This window comes from Protopterus annectens, chromosome 8.part0, assembly GCF_019279795.1.
Source record: "Protopterus annectens isolate FY-2018-M chromosome 8.part0, PAN1.0, whole genome shotgun sequence".
NCBI lineage: Eukaryota > Metazoa > Chordata > Ceratodontiformes > Protopteridae > Protopterus > Protopterus annectens.
Window position 1 is genome coordinate 1,336,042,081 of NC_056741.1, and position 16,893 is coordinate 1,336,058,973.

Sequence of the window (16,893 nt, forward strand, 5' to 3'; positions counted from 1 at the left end):
CTATCAAGGTGAAAAATCAAGTATGGAGGTTTGGAAGACAAGGCCTGAAGTTCGGAGACCCTACGTGCAGATGTAATGGCTACCAGGAATAAAGTTTTCCAAGACAAAAATTTTAAATGACAAGATGAAGCAGGTTCAAAGGGCGCGAGCATCAGCTGGGATAAAACCAGATTCAAATTCCAGGGGTAGACAGGATGCCTAATAGGTGGCCTGAGATGGTGAGTTCCTTTTAAGAATGTTTTACATAGTCTATGCGACGATGTTAGAGCCGTTAAAGCCTACATGGAAGTTTGAGATAGCAGCCAATTGAACTCTAATGGTGGCAGCTGCCGTGCCATCATGGAACAAGGAAGACAAGAACTCTAAGATGGTATGAACAGGTGCTACCTAAGGGTCAGTGTCATGTTGAGAGGCCCAGTGAACAAATCGTTTCTATTTGCTATTATATAGTTTCCTGGTGGATAGTTTATGAGAGGAAACTATAATATGTTGGACCGCAGAAGACAAATCTTGTGACATGTCTAATGTGGGAATCGGAGCAGCCAAGCTGTCAGTTTTAGGGAAGTGAGGGAGGGATGGAGAACTCCCGACGAATGAGTCAAAAGATCCGGCACTGGGTCCAGGATCCATGGTTCTTCCACTTGATACTTCCGCAGGAAGGGAAACCAAATCTGTCGAGGCCAAGACGGGGCTATCAAAATCACAGTCCTTCCCAGACTTTTGGCTTTCTGCATGAATTTGGGAATTAGAGGTATTGTCGGAAAGGTATATAGGAGGCCCGGGGGCCAATCGTGTACGAGAGCATCCCTGGGTTCGTTCCCCTGTGGGGGATAAAGGGCAAAGTAGCTGCTGCATTTGGCATTCATCGGATATGCAAATAGGTCACAGCAAGGCTGGCTCCATCTGTGGGAAATGTTTTCCGCCACCTGTTGTTTGAGAGACCACTCGTGGGGCAACAACATGGCTCTGCTTAGTTTGTCCGCTATCACGCTGGATGACCCCGGGGTGTGCATTGCTATCAGAAAGCGTCTGGTGGATACAGCCCATTGCCAAATTCTTAGGGCCTCCCGGCATAAAAGGTACGATCTGGTTCCCCCTTGTTTGCGGATGTACCAGACAACCGACATGTTGTCTATCTGGACGGCAATTGTGCCTGGAGGAAGAGAGTCGTGAAAGTGTTGCAATGCTAGAACACCGCTCTCAGCTCTAGGACATTTATATGCAAGTATGTTTCCGTGATTGACCAAATGCCTTGGACAGTCTTTCCCTGAAATAGCCCCCCCCCCATCAGGGAAGCATCCGTGGTCACTGTGGCTGAGGGTTGGGGAAGAACGAAGGGACGTCTGATTATCACTTGGTTGCTGTTCAACCACCAATTGAGATCCTTCTTGCAAAGATTGGTTAACCGGATCTCGTGTGACATGGGCAGTTGTTGGTAAGACCATTGCATGAAGAGTAACCACTGGAGTATTCGCATGTGCATGTGGCCTAACAGAACTGCTATCAATGTGGCTGCCATCGTGCCTAAAAGCTGTCGTATCTGGGACGCTGGAGCTTTGTAGCGGGCTAAGAGACTGGATAATTGATTTTTTTAGAGTACACGCAGGTGGAGTGGTTGCCTGTAACAAACATTTTTTGACCGCACTCACACCTTTTAAATCCTGATTTCTGTTTTTCTGACATCTTTTAACTCTAACACTAAGTAACACAAACAAGTTCCAAGATGTATGTAAAAAAATATATATATATATATATCTAAACACAGTACTAAATCACACTAGATATATTTATAAGGTCTAACTATCTAAAAAACTGTTTGCTAAACTATTTACTAGACTACCACACTATATATATGTAAGAACCACGACACACACTAGCTGACAGAGCCCTGTCACGCCCAATAAAGAAGGCCTAAACCCTGAAAAAGAACTACTTAGAAGTCCTAGCAATTAAGCTAAACTAGAATCCTAACACTATGATACTATCACATGGAGATATATAATACTCAAAAAATTAGAAGAGAAATACTAATAATAATAGAAAATTTAAGTCACTGGCCCAAGCTAACTCCGAGTTGTTGATCCGTTGCAGTGGCAAACTAGATCTGGGGATTCACAGTAGAGCATCATGGGATATACACTAGGTCTCGAGCTTCTCAGAGTCTGAGCTTGAAAAGCGGCCAATTCGGAGCTGAGGGATTGGCTCCAACCCACGTGTAAGAACAAAACAGCGAGATAAAACAACTTCACATTGTTCCTTTTTGGTTTTGTCAGGTAAAAAATGTGATCTGCAAATAGATCCAGCTCTTCTTGACTACCATACAAAATCTATTCTTGAATTTCTGAATCCATTATTTTCTTTGCCAATGATTCTAAATATAATGCAAATCACAAAGGGGAGACAGGACACCCCTGCTGGGTTCCTCTGCTCAAGCAGACATTATCACAGAGGACCCAAAGTTCCTGCCTGAGTTCATGTAGGATGCAGCCTGGGATGTTATCAGGTCCCATGGAGGCTGTATCTTTTGCCTTTGAGAGAGCAGTGATGACCTGATCCCTAGACATAAGGGGAAGAGGGCAGGTAATGGGAATGTCCTGATTTGCTGATGGGGGGACAGAGGGGTGAAATGTTTGCTGAATCTGTCAGCCGGCAAGTTTGCTATATCTATGGCATTTGTATATGTGGTGTCCTTGACCACCAGTTCTGAAAAGATCTGGGTGCTACCTTTGAGATTATGGACATATGTGAAGAAGGCCTTATGACTGTCTCTAGCAGATGTGGTCAATTTGGACTCAAAGTTTGCTTTGGAGGATTTCACTAGTGCTCTTATTTGCTTGTTTAGGCTAAGGAGAGATTGCTTCCAATTGGGCACCTGCTCCTTCTTGGTCCTGGACAGCAATTTTTTTCTTTTGTTATAGAGTTTATTTATTGCAGATGTCCACCAGACAGGTTTACTCTTCCTTGCGGAAAATGATTTAGTCCTTTCAGGTATTCCTGATTCCATCTATATAAATGTTCGCACAGTAATTTGATACAGTTTTGGATACTGGTGCCAGTTCCTAGAGAGGGGGAGGGGGCTGTAAAGCTGCTAATGCCATCCTTCAGGAGGCTGTAATTAGCTTTGAAGAAGTTTTTTTTGATTGACCCTAGCTAGAGGGGGGTGGGGGCTGGCATCTTCGAACGTGACCACTTTATGGTCAAATCTTACAAGGGAGGATTATACTGCAGGGATGCTGCAGTGGTTACTCATGTTGGCTAATACCAAGTCCAAGATATCATCTCTTGTGGGAGTATCGACTAGCTGTTCCAAAGCATTTGCACTGACAAAATTGAGGAATCTCTGTGCATTTTTGTTCTGGCAAGAGTAGTTCTTCCAGTCTATGTTTGAGTAGTTAAAGTCACCCAGGATCAGGGTAAAGGGTTGAATCTTGATAGAGTCGAAGAGGTCTAGACAGGCAGTTTGGGCATTTTGGGTCAGATTTGGGGGCCGGTAGCTAGCTATGATTTGTATAGGGGTCTTGTCAATAGTTAACTGCATCTGGAGTGTCTCTTGTGCGTCATACTGTATCTGAAATAGTTTTTGGGTAGGTATCAAGATCTTCAATTAAATGCACATGTTTATGTGAAATGTAAATTCTGTCTAGCCTAGCCCAGTTTTTATAACTGGGGTATAATACGTAATTCACTCTGAAGTCCTAGAACTGAATTCACATCTTCTGTGCCAAATATTTTCATAAATTTCTTTAAAAATATACCCTCCTTTGTTATACTTTCCTTTCTGGGTCCCCCAGACACATCTTCACTATTGCAAATCAAATTCCATTCCCCACCTATAAGCAATGTTCCTTGCTGAAAGCTGATTATTTGTCCCAGAATTTTCTTAAAGATCACTTATAGCAGTTTAGGTGGAATATAAATACACACCAGTGTAATCCTCTTCCTTGCCAGTAGCCCCCTTAGTACTACAAATCTCCCATTATTATATTTTTTAACTTCTTCAATCACTATTGGAGCTCCTCTTGCAATTGGAAGTCCCTCACATGGACTATTACTCTTAAGCATTCAACTGCTGAATCTTACTGATGACAGCACAGACTGACATTTGAACAGTGCAAATAGTAAAAAGGAAAATAATATATTGACGGTTTTAGGGATGTACATGCTTATGTAATCAGCACATTATATTGTGGTGTGAATCAGCTAAGCTAGTAGACATCACAGAAAATGACTTTTTTTTTCTAATCAAATCAAACTTTATATAAAGAGCAATCTTCACGCAATATGCATTTTAACAATCTCTGGCAGTTGCTCCCATATACTTTTTTATTGCTACCTTATACTTAAAAGTGTATGTACTCCCTTATACTTAAAAACACATGCACTTTCTTTGAGTTTCCCTGTTCTTTAAAATTTTGTGTCTGTGACAAACTAGTACCAAAGAAACAAAAACGCGTTTATATCAGTTAATTTATTTACACTCAAGAAATATTTACCTCCTCTGTTCTAATTACTTAATCTAGATGAATTCATATTGACACTAAACAATTCTGATATACTCCAAAAAATACAACCCCAAGGTAAATATGGCACTTTACTCTTGCATTTAGTCAGATTTACAAATACATTATTATTAGGAAACTTTTTTTTGGCAGTATCAGGAATCCTGTACACAAACTTGGTTCCACAAAGACTGTTTACTACTACACAGATTGCTTGGTCCCTCAACTCTTTTTATTAATGCCATGTCTATTACTTTATTTAAATTAATCACTAACTGTGGCAACCTGTTTTCTAGCTTCATGTTACAGCTTTTTTTAGCTCCAGTAAAATAATGCTACCAGTAATCTATCACAAACTTGCTCATCACTCTCCAAATACCAAGTCGACATATGTTTTCTTTGAAAGGTTCAAGTCTTACCTAGGATTTTCCATACCAGCTGCTGTAGATCACATTTAAATGTTGACTGATATTTTCCATGACCAAAAACATTCCTGCTCCCTCTTTTGTTCCTTACTGCCTCTCTAACAATTTAAAAAACTCAATGATTACAGAATCAAAGGGCAAGATCAGAAGACACTGCTTATATGTTGTGCATCTCCTGATCATGAACAAAAGCAAGGGTACTTTTGTGAGCAAATGATTGCTTTCTCCTGCAAGCACGATGATGCCTATACTCAGACTCCATTTATGCAGGAAGCCAAAATGAAACAACGCACTGTTTGGGAATACATTAAGTCAATGATCACACATTGTTAGTGTGCTCAGCAATGCTGAGTTAAGCCACGCCTAAATGGCTAAGGTAAGAAAAATATACTCAATTGTAATGTTATACACTCTTTCCTCTATTTCCTTAAACTACAGGATGCACACATGAATGACAAAGCGCACATAAAGGCAAATTAGAAGGATCACAAATTTGCCTAAAACATACCTTTGAAATACAGGAGGAAAACAAATCACATAATGAATCCCATACATACAAAGAGAGAACATGCAGATTCCACAAAAGGCACATCTGTTAGGAGCCATACTGGAGAACCAAAAGTAATGAGGCAGTAATGCCCACTATTGTACTATTATACTGAGTTTAACAGAAATGCTGAAGAGAAATTAAAATGCCCAGTAATGTTTCTGTAATATACATTTAAAAGGAAAATTAATGAAAGTTGTTGGGAGTCCTGGGATGTAACACGAGGTGTTATCTTTCTGTTCACACACTTCTGGGTACCTTGATACTAACCAAATCAGATATTTTCCATCATGGGACACTATCTCTTTGCAACTGAGTGCAAGCATTTGGACAAAATACAGGAATATCAAATAACTATAACCTAAGCATCATGCCTAGATACCACCGATTATGAATAGATACATAACACAGAATGAAAATTGTTGGACAAATTGTACAAAGCTGTGCAGCATACTTTACAATCAAACATTTGTAAAGATGCTTTTAGAAAAGGTAAACCTAAAGATAAAACAAAATCTTCACAAAACATTTTAAACTGTATTATATAAATGTGAATTGAACCAGCTGTGAACCCTAGTGTTCTATAAGTATATCACTGGGAAAGGGCCTAAGAAATAAATTATGCACACACAAAATATGGTCACTGCACTAAATTCACCATCATTTGACAAAACTGCTGATCAGAGTTCACTTATGACTGCAACGTGTAGTTTAGATTTCCCAGTGAAATCTTAAAAATCTGATAGAAGAAATTTTAAATCACAGTATGTGCTAATGACAGATACTGCTTAAAAAAGAACAATTTAAATACTATGTCACACACACTTGTTACAGGCTCTTACCAACTGAAATCCAAGTGATTTCCTCACAGACGGTTGCAATTTATCAATAAAAAAAATAAATAAATAATCAGTTCTCACCTCAGTCTCATTTTCTGCTCGTCTGTCATCTGAACTGCCCCCAATCCTTTGTATACTGATTTCCTGATGAGAAGTATCAACTCCAACTTCGGATGTAGATTCTGTTAATATAAAAAAATGAAAATTGGCAAAATGTTTAAAATTAGAAGAGTTAAAGAAAAGTCATCTGCATGTTACTGTGTGGATACTGTTTTCAATACTTGCTCCAAATGGGAAAACTACAAAACAAATATAATGCACAAGCCTTATCAAAGTAGGGATGTTTATAAACAGATCGGTCAGTTTCTATTTCTATACAAAAAAAAAAATAGTAGTAGGTACATTCAACTGAAACATCAGTTTTGCACCATAAAGGAGAATACATATTAAACAGAAGAATCAGACACTGTATTTCTTTTAATAGAAGTATACATTACAGACTACGCAGCCTTTATAGCTGGTCAGTCTCTGGAATTTAGAAATAATCAGTGAATTGTGTTAGGCACCTGTGTATGAACAGTGGACCCGCAGTGTGTGTGTGTGTGTGTGTGTGTGTGTGTGTGTGTGTGTGTGTGTGTGTGTGTATTATTCAAATTCACAATGACAGTGAGGGAGACAGAGAGAGCAACATAGCTAAAATGAGTGTCTCAGTGTATACAAATGAGGGAAAATAAGAAGCAGAGTGATTCAGAAAACTCTGCAATGTAAAATGCTATTGCCAGAGAGTCTGACTGCAGTAAAATCCAAGTGTTATGCAGAGGAGTAGCAGAATTATGTTAGGGATAGCCATAGCTTTAGCTATTATGCATATGCAACAAATGATTACTGCTACTGTCATGCAATCATACCTAACATTTCATGGCCTTCACAATGCCAACACTGTTGACCAGTACAGTGTGGATAGGAACACCATACAAGGAGTGGTAGATGTGTCAGCCTCATCCACAGGCTGGTGGGAATCATGGATTACCTATGCCACTGGATACAAAGGTTTGTGTGACTTCACAAATCCTAGCTACAGGGACCTTTCAGTGACCAACGGAAGAGACAGTACTCCATCAATTTCTCAATGCCATTTTGCAGCATGTGGGACAGCATATGCAATTTTCATGTACCATAGAGGAGACAGAGAGAAAGTAAACCAACACCATGCATGACTTCTATGATACAGCCCAATTCTGTGAGTTACACAGGGTGACAGACTGCACCCACATAAAAATGAAGCCCTGAGCTCTTGAGCTGGGGGAGAAGGCATGTGAACTATAAAGGGTATCACTCTCTCAACTGCCAGATGGTCTGTAAATCTGTAATGCACAGACAACCTGGCAATTGATGGAAGGTGGTGTGCAATGCACAAAGTATTATCTGTGATGTGTCTGCAGGTCACCCAGACACCTACCATGGCTCCCACATATGACACACGTGTGACTTGTATCAGGTGAGGGGTGACTTTCCTCAGAGGCATCTTGTTGACAATGTCAGACATGCCCTGGAGCCCTGGTTGATGAATCAGAAATCCACAGACTGTGACAGACAATTGCTATGGCTATGTCATATCACAAACCTGAGTCATCGTGGAGCATGTGTTTGGACTACTGAAGGCAAGCTTTCACTGCCTGGATGTATCTGGTGGTTCCCTGCAGTATGACAAAGGCACAAGTAATAAAATATTCTGAGCACGTGAAATGTTACAAAACATAATATTGAAAAAGCAGTTGAAGCAGGGAGGCTGTATAAAAGAGGAAAATCACTGAGTCTACAAGCCAGTGGATGGTAAGCAAGACGAGGTGTGAATGGAGGATGAAGTTGCAGAGGATACCTATGCTAGATGGGGCAGGCACAGTATATGCTGGGACAGTGACAAAGAGGCAGAGATTAACACATAGCTTTGGTCTACAGTGAAACAAATACACTACAATAAACATGATGCATGCATGTATATAACAATTTTGTGTTTACCCATGCACAGACTGCCCAAAATGTGCATCAGATATAGGCAAATCCAACAGCAAAGTACAAAGGGCAGGGCACAGTTATAATTTGCACAGGTAAGGAAGCGAGTACGAGTTTGCAATGCCTCCTACAGGGAAATACACTGGTTCTGTAGAAACTGAAATAATGTTGTGCAGTGTGCATGTCTGAGGTGGGAGTGAAGGGAACTACTGCAAAATGCTCTTTGAAGGGTCACTGTCACTGGATGTGTGCGTGTGTGTTGTACTGTGGGCTCTAGTGGTATCGATATGTGTGGCTATGTAGGGACACAGCCTTGGTAAGTGTTGCAGTACTGCGGCTTGGTCTTTCAGACAGGTCCAGGACATACATGGCAGATGTGTGGGCAGCCCATGCATACTCCAAATCCAAGGAAGCTACCTCTCTCAGGAATTTCACAAGCAGTAACATAGCCTTAGCTAGAGGTAAGTGTGCTGCTTAACTAAGAGTGACATTGTCTACTAGATGCGACACTGGAGTGAGCGGCATGCCCTCAAGTAATGCCTCCTCTCCTACCAATACAGTCAAAGGTTTCAGTGCCTAACTTCTCGTACAGAAGGCAGCTCATGCCAATATTCTTTAGGGCCAGTTGATATATCTGCTTTACACATTTTTTCTTGCTCCTTTTCTTCGTGGACATGGTGCTTAAAACAGTCTTTCTTCTGTTTAATCTTACCGTAACTTTGATTCAACAGGAACACTTACTCAGGGCTTTCTTGTCTTTCAGTATATAACAACACTCTTCTTTACCTTCCTTCTTTATGTGGTTTATTCACTGTCTCAAGAGTTGACTGGACGCCATCTTCTCAATGAGTGAACCATTCTCTTCAGTCTGGCTAGTCATTTTTACAGCTTCAAGCAAGAAAAAGTAGTACTCCACACCATCAAACATTTAATAAAACGACAAAGCTTTCCGATACAAACTATCCTTCTTCAGTGTATTACATAAAATGGCTTTAAAAACAGCATTTATAAGTACAACTCAATCACATCACATGACACAGCAACCTATAAGCAACATCAAATGAAAACAGTAATTAGTCTTTTAAAATCACAGTACCAATAATGTATACATCAAGTTAACATAACTAGTATAGAGTCACTTTTTCTTCACTTTCTGTTTAAGTTTCAAAACTGGTTTCAATGTAAGCTGTTTATTAAGACCTGGATATTTATCTGCTTCCAGTCGAATAATCCATTCATATTCCTTCATGTCCACACTGTTTATTAAATCCCCATGTCTAGCATTCGAGGAAATCATTAGTCAATTCTTGCATCTGAAAACACAAATAGCAAGCTTCACATGAATATTGATGGTAATTTGACATTATAATATATTTGATATTTATGAAAAAATAAAATGTGTTAGAATACATAGAGTAATGCACATGATAGTAACCTGATATTAGAATTTTGAATGTAGTTATTTATAAGAATGTATTTAAATGAAATTGAAGATGCATATTGAATGGGGTATAAAGGAAGGGAGCATTAGAATGTAATTATTCTTTGAAGGCAAAAGGCTGAGGTACCAAATAAAGTGGTGAAGAAAAAATCTGTGATCTTGCCTATGTGAAAGCTTGCTAATTGTGTTTTCTTGATTTATGAAACTGTGAGCATTTTTTATTTCTTGCATCTGAGCCTCACAAACGTCTGGTTGAGTATTCAGCCTACTGGCTTGTAAATACTGGCTGTTAAGAACACTTTTAAAAGTTCTTTTGGCATGCATACTCCTTTTATGCAGGTACTTATTTACCTGTACACCTTTTTTATATATACATGTCTCCAGACCAGACTCTGTTGTCTGTAGATTTACATCCAAAAAGTTTAAAGAATCCTCAGAAAATGTCATTTCAAATTTAAGAAATTCAACAGTATTATTTAAATATTCATAGAAACTTTGCAGTTCTATAGCACTACCATGCCAAACCAAAAAAATGTAGTCGACAAAACGTTTGTAGAGCAAAATGTTAGATGCATATGGATTAGCATCACCATGCACATTAGTCCTTTCCCATTTTTCCAGGCTTAAATTCACATATGTATTGGCCACAGCAGGGCCCATGGCCATTTCAGACATTTGATGGTATACTTGTTTATTAAATGTAAAGATATTATTCTCCAAAACTAAATCTAGAAGCTCTCAGATGGTTTCAATATGTCTAGCAGAATGACTTCCATATTCCTGCTAAATCTCCCTTATACAGTCAATTCCATATGCATTAGGAATCACAGTAAAAAGAGACTTTATATCAAGCGTTACCAAAAGGAATCCGTCATGGGCATCGCTGTCATACCAGCTGCGTAGCTGGGTTAAGAAATTACCAGTATCCTTGATGTAACTTGGTATATATTTTAAATAACCCTTCAAAATATTTTGTAAGTATACCGATATAGATTCTGTCATCCATCCCCTCCCTGATACTACTGGTCTCATTGGAGGTTTCTCCAGGGATTTATGTATCATGGGGAGTCCATAAAGTACAGGGATGGTTGGGCATGGTACACTTAAGAAGTGAAAGGTGTCAATATCTATATCACCCATCACCTGCAGGTCATAGATACACATTTATTTTACTAATCATAGTATCTATTTCCTTGCTGCCAATAGGTTTGAAGGTGTGCCTATCTAATAACAAGTCAAGTCACAGATTGCAGATATTGTTCCATATCCATTACTACGATGGCACCTCCTTTATCAGCTTCTTTTATAACTATTTGCCTCAGATTCTTCAACTGTCAGATTATATATTTTTGTAAAACATTTCTTATAAATGTCACAGATCTGTTTTTCACATATATTACTAAATACACTAATAACAGGGTCACTAACAGGATTAAAAGTGCTGCTCCTTTTAAGATGACTGCCAACAGAATTACCACTATTCTTAAATATATTCTTCAAATTCAGACTCCTTGAAAACAAATTTAAGTCTGTAATTGCATTAACCAAATCATCAGTTCCCACTGGGACAAAGTTAGTCCCATGTGACAATAGGGACATCTCTGCTTCAGTTAGTTCATATCTAGAAAGATTAACAACCAAAGGACAAGTCGAAAAATTTCTTTCAGAAATTTCGCAATCAGATGTTAATATAGTCTGACTAACATAACATCAGACTGATCTACAGCCTCTGTATTAGTATGTTCAGAATGCTTTTTAGATTGGTTGGTAGCATTCCTATCAGCAGATATACCCACATCATCATTCACAGATGGTCCCACAATCAGGAGACCCCCCCCCATTGAATCTACACCTTCACCTATGCAACCAAAATTATTACTGGATTGATCCATAACTAATGGGTGGTTAGATACACCTATAGTCACCCCTTCTTTAGAGGTCGACCCCATTCAGTTATCCAACTGAATGATAGACCGGTCAACAGTTTTCAAAATATTTCTTCCACATTCCATCTGCATATCATATTCACCAGAATTATCAATATCACGACCAATCCTATCATATCTAATGTTAGAGACCTTTATATTCAAGGGAGCCCCTAGAGCATCTATATTATTGACAGATGAGTTAAATTCCCTCAAAATACCAACATCCTCTACTTCCCCATTAAATTGGTCAGACCGAATTTCGTCAGATTCCATTACTACATAGGTATTCTCAGATATTAGTAAGGTAAAATAACCTTCTAAAAGTACAGCTGTGTACACTTACCATAAATGTAGATATTTGAGTGTATTCACTGTTGCAGTCATCACACTTGGGTTATCTGCCTGCAGGTAGCCCTCAGTCGGCCCGAATACCACAGTCTTAGTATTTCTGCATTGGCTGCTCTCACTTCTTCCATGACATCAGGGGGTATAAAACAGGCAGCCGACACCATAACATCAGTTTTTCTTGCCCCAAATGTCAAGAGCCCCCAAATAGAGAGCTAGTATATGGTGGGGAATACCACCAGTAAAAAGTACATACCAATGCCCTTAGGAACAGTCATAGAGAGGAGAGGTAGATAGATAGATAGAGAAAACCAGGGGGTTGGAGGGAGGGAAACCAGGACTGCAACAGTGAATACACTCGAATATCTACATTTATGGTAAGTGTATACAACTGTACTATGTTCTTCGTGTTTCACTGCTGCAGTCATCACACTTGGGTTGATTCCCAAAGCTGAGGAAGAGGGGAGGCAGTCAAGAAGTGTTAGGGCTGGCTAGAGGCCAACGGGCACTTGCGAACTGCTTCTGCTTCGGGCTCCTCCACGGCAAGAAAGACTGATGTCATGGCGTTGAATGCCTGTTTTATACCCCTCACGACCTGACATCATGGAAGAAGTGACAGCACCCGATTCAGAAATACTAAGACTCTGGTATTCGGGCCGACTGAGGGCTACATGCAGGCAGATAACCCAAGTGTGATGACTGCAACAGTGAAACACGAAGAACATCATTTATTCCTACGAGTACAAACATTTAAGTCAGAGGGGTTTTATACATGAATTAGACGGATTTCAGCCAATAACTGATTCCCAACAGGTGGAGGATGAGCCTTTGTCCTCTAATGACCAATTAGAAGCTGGCAGAGATGTTATGGATATGCCTATGACATCATCACGCTTGAATGAACCTCAGGTGAGACTCAGTTTTGATGTAAACTCATCTGTAGCAAAAGAAAGAGAATTTGCAGAAAAAAAGTTTTTTAGAGCAAAACTAGGGCATCAGGATGCAAATACCATAGAAATTAGTGGTTTGGAAACGCGATACTTCATGACAGTGCTCGAGGTCCAGACGGAGAATGAGGAATGGCCCTGTAATGAGGAGCAGAACCCTGAAGCAATAAAGAACCATGGTAAGACTGTTTTTGACTGTGTGAATGAACCAAAACCTCTGGCGGAATGCTGCCTGAATCGGAACTCATTTAATGACTGTTTTCAGTCAGTAAAATGTAATGTTAATACTATTTCTGATTGTAAATGTGCTTTGGACTATTCAGGGACATCTAATGTTGTGGTGAAGAGTCGAATGGGTGAACCACTAAAAAACTGTCGAGAGGCAGAAAATGTTCTATGTAATGTATCTTTGAATTGTCTGGTTGAAAATACTCTATTTCTAGAGTGGAACGCAAATGTGGTTGAAGACATTGACCTAAGCGTTCACACTGTTCAGAACGCTGGTGCAGGGCCTCTAGAAGATCCTTCTGCTATGGTTATATGTCTGATAGGAACAGCTTTAATGAATGTAAAAATTTTGGATGCTAAAAGGTAATGTTAATACCGCTTTTGATTGTAAATGTGCCTTGGATTGTTTGGGGACATTCAGTACTGTGATGGAAAGCCAAATGAGTGAACCATTACATAACTGTCGGGAGGCAGAAAATGTTTTATGTAACCCATCCTTGAATTATCTGGTAGAAAATGCTCTATTTTTAGAGCAGGATAGGAATGTAGTTGAAAACTTTGATTTAAATGTTCACACTGTTCAGAATGCTTGTGTAGGGCCTCTAGAAGGTCCTTCCGTTATGACTATATCTGATAGAAATAGCCCTAATGAATGTAGTGAATGAACACAAGCTACAGATACTTTGAGGAACTTTATGACAAGTGTGAACAATGGTGAATGTATAGAGTTGACAGGAGACTGCAGTTACACCCTTGTCGCTTTAAATGAGCTTAAAGTTATTGCTGAGGGTCGAGCAATTAAGGAGCAGTTTATTAACTATCAGAAAACTAAAAATAATTTGTCTGATGAAATACTGAAGTGGTCAACTGAAGAAGTTTCAGACTGTGATTTAAATAGGGTTCTACCCTCTGACTTAAATGTTTGTACTCGTAGGAATAAATGTTTAGAAGGTTCTTTTACCTTACTAACATCTGAGAATACCTATGTAGTAATGGAATCTGACGAAATTCGGTCTGACCAATTTAATGGGGAAGTAGAGGATGTTGGTATTTTGAGGGAATTTGACTCATCAGTCAACAATATAGATGCTCTAGGGGGCCCCTTGAATATAAGGGTCTCTAACAGTAGACATGACAGGATTGGCCCTGATATTGATAATTCTGGTGAATATGATATGCAGATGGAATGTGGAAGAAATATTCTGAAAACTGTTGATTGGTCTATCATTCAACTGGACAACTAAATGGTGTCGACCTCTAATGAAGGGGTGACTATAGAGATATCTAACCGTCCTTTAGTTATGGATCAATCTAGTAATAATTTTGGTTGCATAGGTGAAGGTGTAGATTCAATGGGGGGGGGGGGCTCCTGATTTTGGGACCATCTGTGAATGACGATGTGGGTATATCTGCTGATAGGAATGCCACCAACCAATCTAATAAACATTCTGAACATACTAATACAGAGGCTGTAGATCAGCCTGATGTTATGTTAAATAGTCAGACAATATTAACTTCAGATAGGGAAATTTCTGAAAGAAATTTTTCAACTCATCCTTTGGTTGTTAATCTTTCTAGACATGAACTAACTGAAGCAGAGATGTCCCTATTGTCACATGGGACTAAATTTGTCCCAGTGGGAACTGATGATTTGGTTAATGCAATTACAGACTTAAATTTGTTTTCAAAGAGTCTGAATTTGAAGAATATATTTAAGAATAGTGGTAATTCTTTGGGCAGTCATATTAAAAGAAGCAGCACTTTTATTCCTGTTAGTGACCCTGTTATTAGTGTATTTAATAATATATGTGAAAAACAGATCCGTGGCCTTTATAAGAAACGTTTTACAAAAACATATAATCTGATAGTTGAAGAATCTGAGGCATTGAAACTACTGCAGAGTAAAACTCAAATAGTTATAAAAGAAGCTGACAAAGGAGGTGCCATCGTAGTAATGGATATGGAACAATATCTGCTATCTATGACTGACTTGTTATTAGATAGGCAAACCTATTGGCAGCAAGGAAATAGATACTATGATTAGTAAAATAAATATGTGTATCTATGACCTGTGATGAGTGATATAGATATTGGCACCTTTCACTTCTTAAGTGTACCATGCCCAACCATCCCTGTACTTTATAAACTCCCCAAAATACATAAATCCCTGGAGAAACCTCCAATGAGACCAATAGTATCAGGGAGGGGATGGATGACGGAATCTGTATCAGTATACTTACAAAATATTTGTAAAGGGTTAATTAAAATATATACCAAGTTACATGAAGGATACTGGTGATTTCTTAACCCAGCTATGCAGTTGGTATGACAGCGGTGCCCATGACAGTTTCCTTTTGTTAACAGCTGAAATAAAGTCTCTTTTTACTGTGATTCCTAATGCATATGGAATTGACAATATGGAAGTCATTCTGCTAGACATATTGAGACCATCTGTGAGCTTCTAGATTTAGTTTTGGAGAATAATATATTTACATTTAATAAACAAGTATACCATCAAATATCTGGAATGGTCATGGGCACTGCTGTGGCCAATACATATGTGAATTTAACCCTGGAAAAATGGGAAAGGACTAATGTGTATGGTGATGCTAATCCATATGCATCTAAAATTTCATTCTACAAATGTTTTGCAGATTATATTTTTTTAGTTTGGCATGGTAGTGCTATAGAACTGCAGAGTTTCTATGAATATTTAAATAATACTGTTGAATTTCTTAAATTTGAAATGACATTTTCTGAGGATTCTTTAAACGTTTTGGATGTAAATCTACGGACAACAGAGTCTGGTCTGGAGACATTATATATAAAAAAGATGTAAATAAGTACCTGCATAAAAGGAGTATGCATGCCAAAAGAACTTTTAAAAGTGTTCTTAACAGCCAGTATTTACAAGCCAGTAGGCTGAATACTCAACCAGAGATTTGTGAGGCTCAGATGCAAGAAATGACTAATGATTTCCTCGAAAGGTGTTATAGCATAGATGAGATGCAACTGGCTAGAAGGGATGCCCTACAGTTGAGGGATTCAAAAGCTAGGCCCTATTTTTCTACCCAGACAAATACTGGTTCTGATGATTGGGTATAACTTCAATGCAACCCTTAAGGTACCTTATGACCTATAGTAGAGCCAGTAGGACAATAGAGTATGTTATTAAAATAAATTGGGGCATTTTAAAAGCCATACTGGGACATGAAAACTGGCTTTCAGATAGGCCTATGTTCACTTATTGTAACTGTAGCAACTTAAAGAAACTGTTACGTTATAAGGATTTTTCTTTAAATAATAATACTGTCCCTAATCTTAATAAAAAGGGTACCTTTCCTTGCTACAATTGCTCTTGCTGCTCGAACATAAATCAATCAACGTAATTTATACATCATGTGAATGGCAGGAAATTTATTTTTCATTGTAGTGCAAAATGTAATACACAATTTATTATATATCTTGCCACGTGTAATAAATGCCAGGGTTTCTATATTGGGAAATCGGTTGGACGGCTAAAGGACAGGATAACAGGGCATAGGTCTGAGATTCGTAAAAAAATACTTACCAACTCTTTAGCTAACATATTAGTGAAACTGATGGTACACATCAGTTTAACTTTAGAGTTATACATATAATATATCCAAATGCTAGACGTGGGGATTTAATAAACAGTGT

The 16,893-nt window shown here is 38.7% G+C and overlaps 1 protein-coding gene across 1 annotated transcript in view; it reads right to left on the minus strand.

The window, feature by feature from the left end:
- CEP95 (centrosomal protein 95) overlaps positions 1-16,893 on the minus strand; it is a 1,662,476-nt gene that overhangs the window by 1,025,163 nt on the left and 620,420 nt on the right. Inside the window, exon 9 of the mRNA XM_044080881.1 lies at positions 6,392-6,492. Coding sequence (XP_043936816.1) covers positions 6,392-6,492 — 101 coding nt within the window. The remainder of the gene's footprint in view (positions 1-6,391; positions 6,493-16,893) is intronic.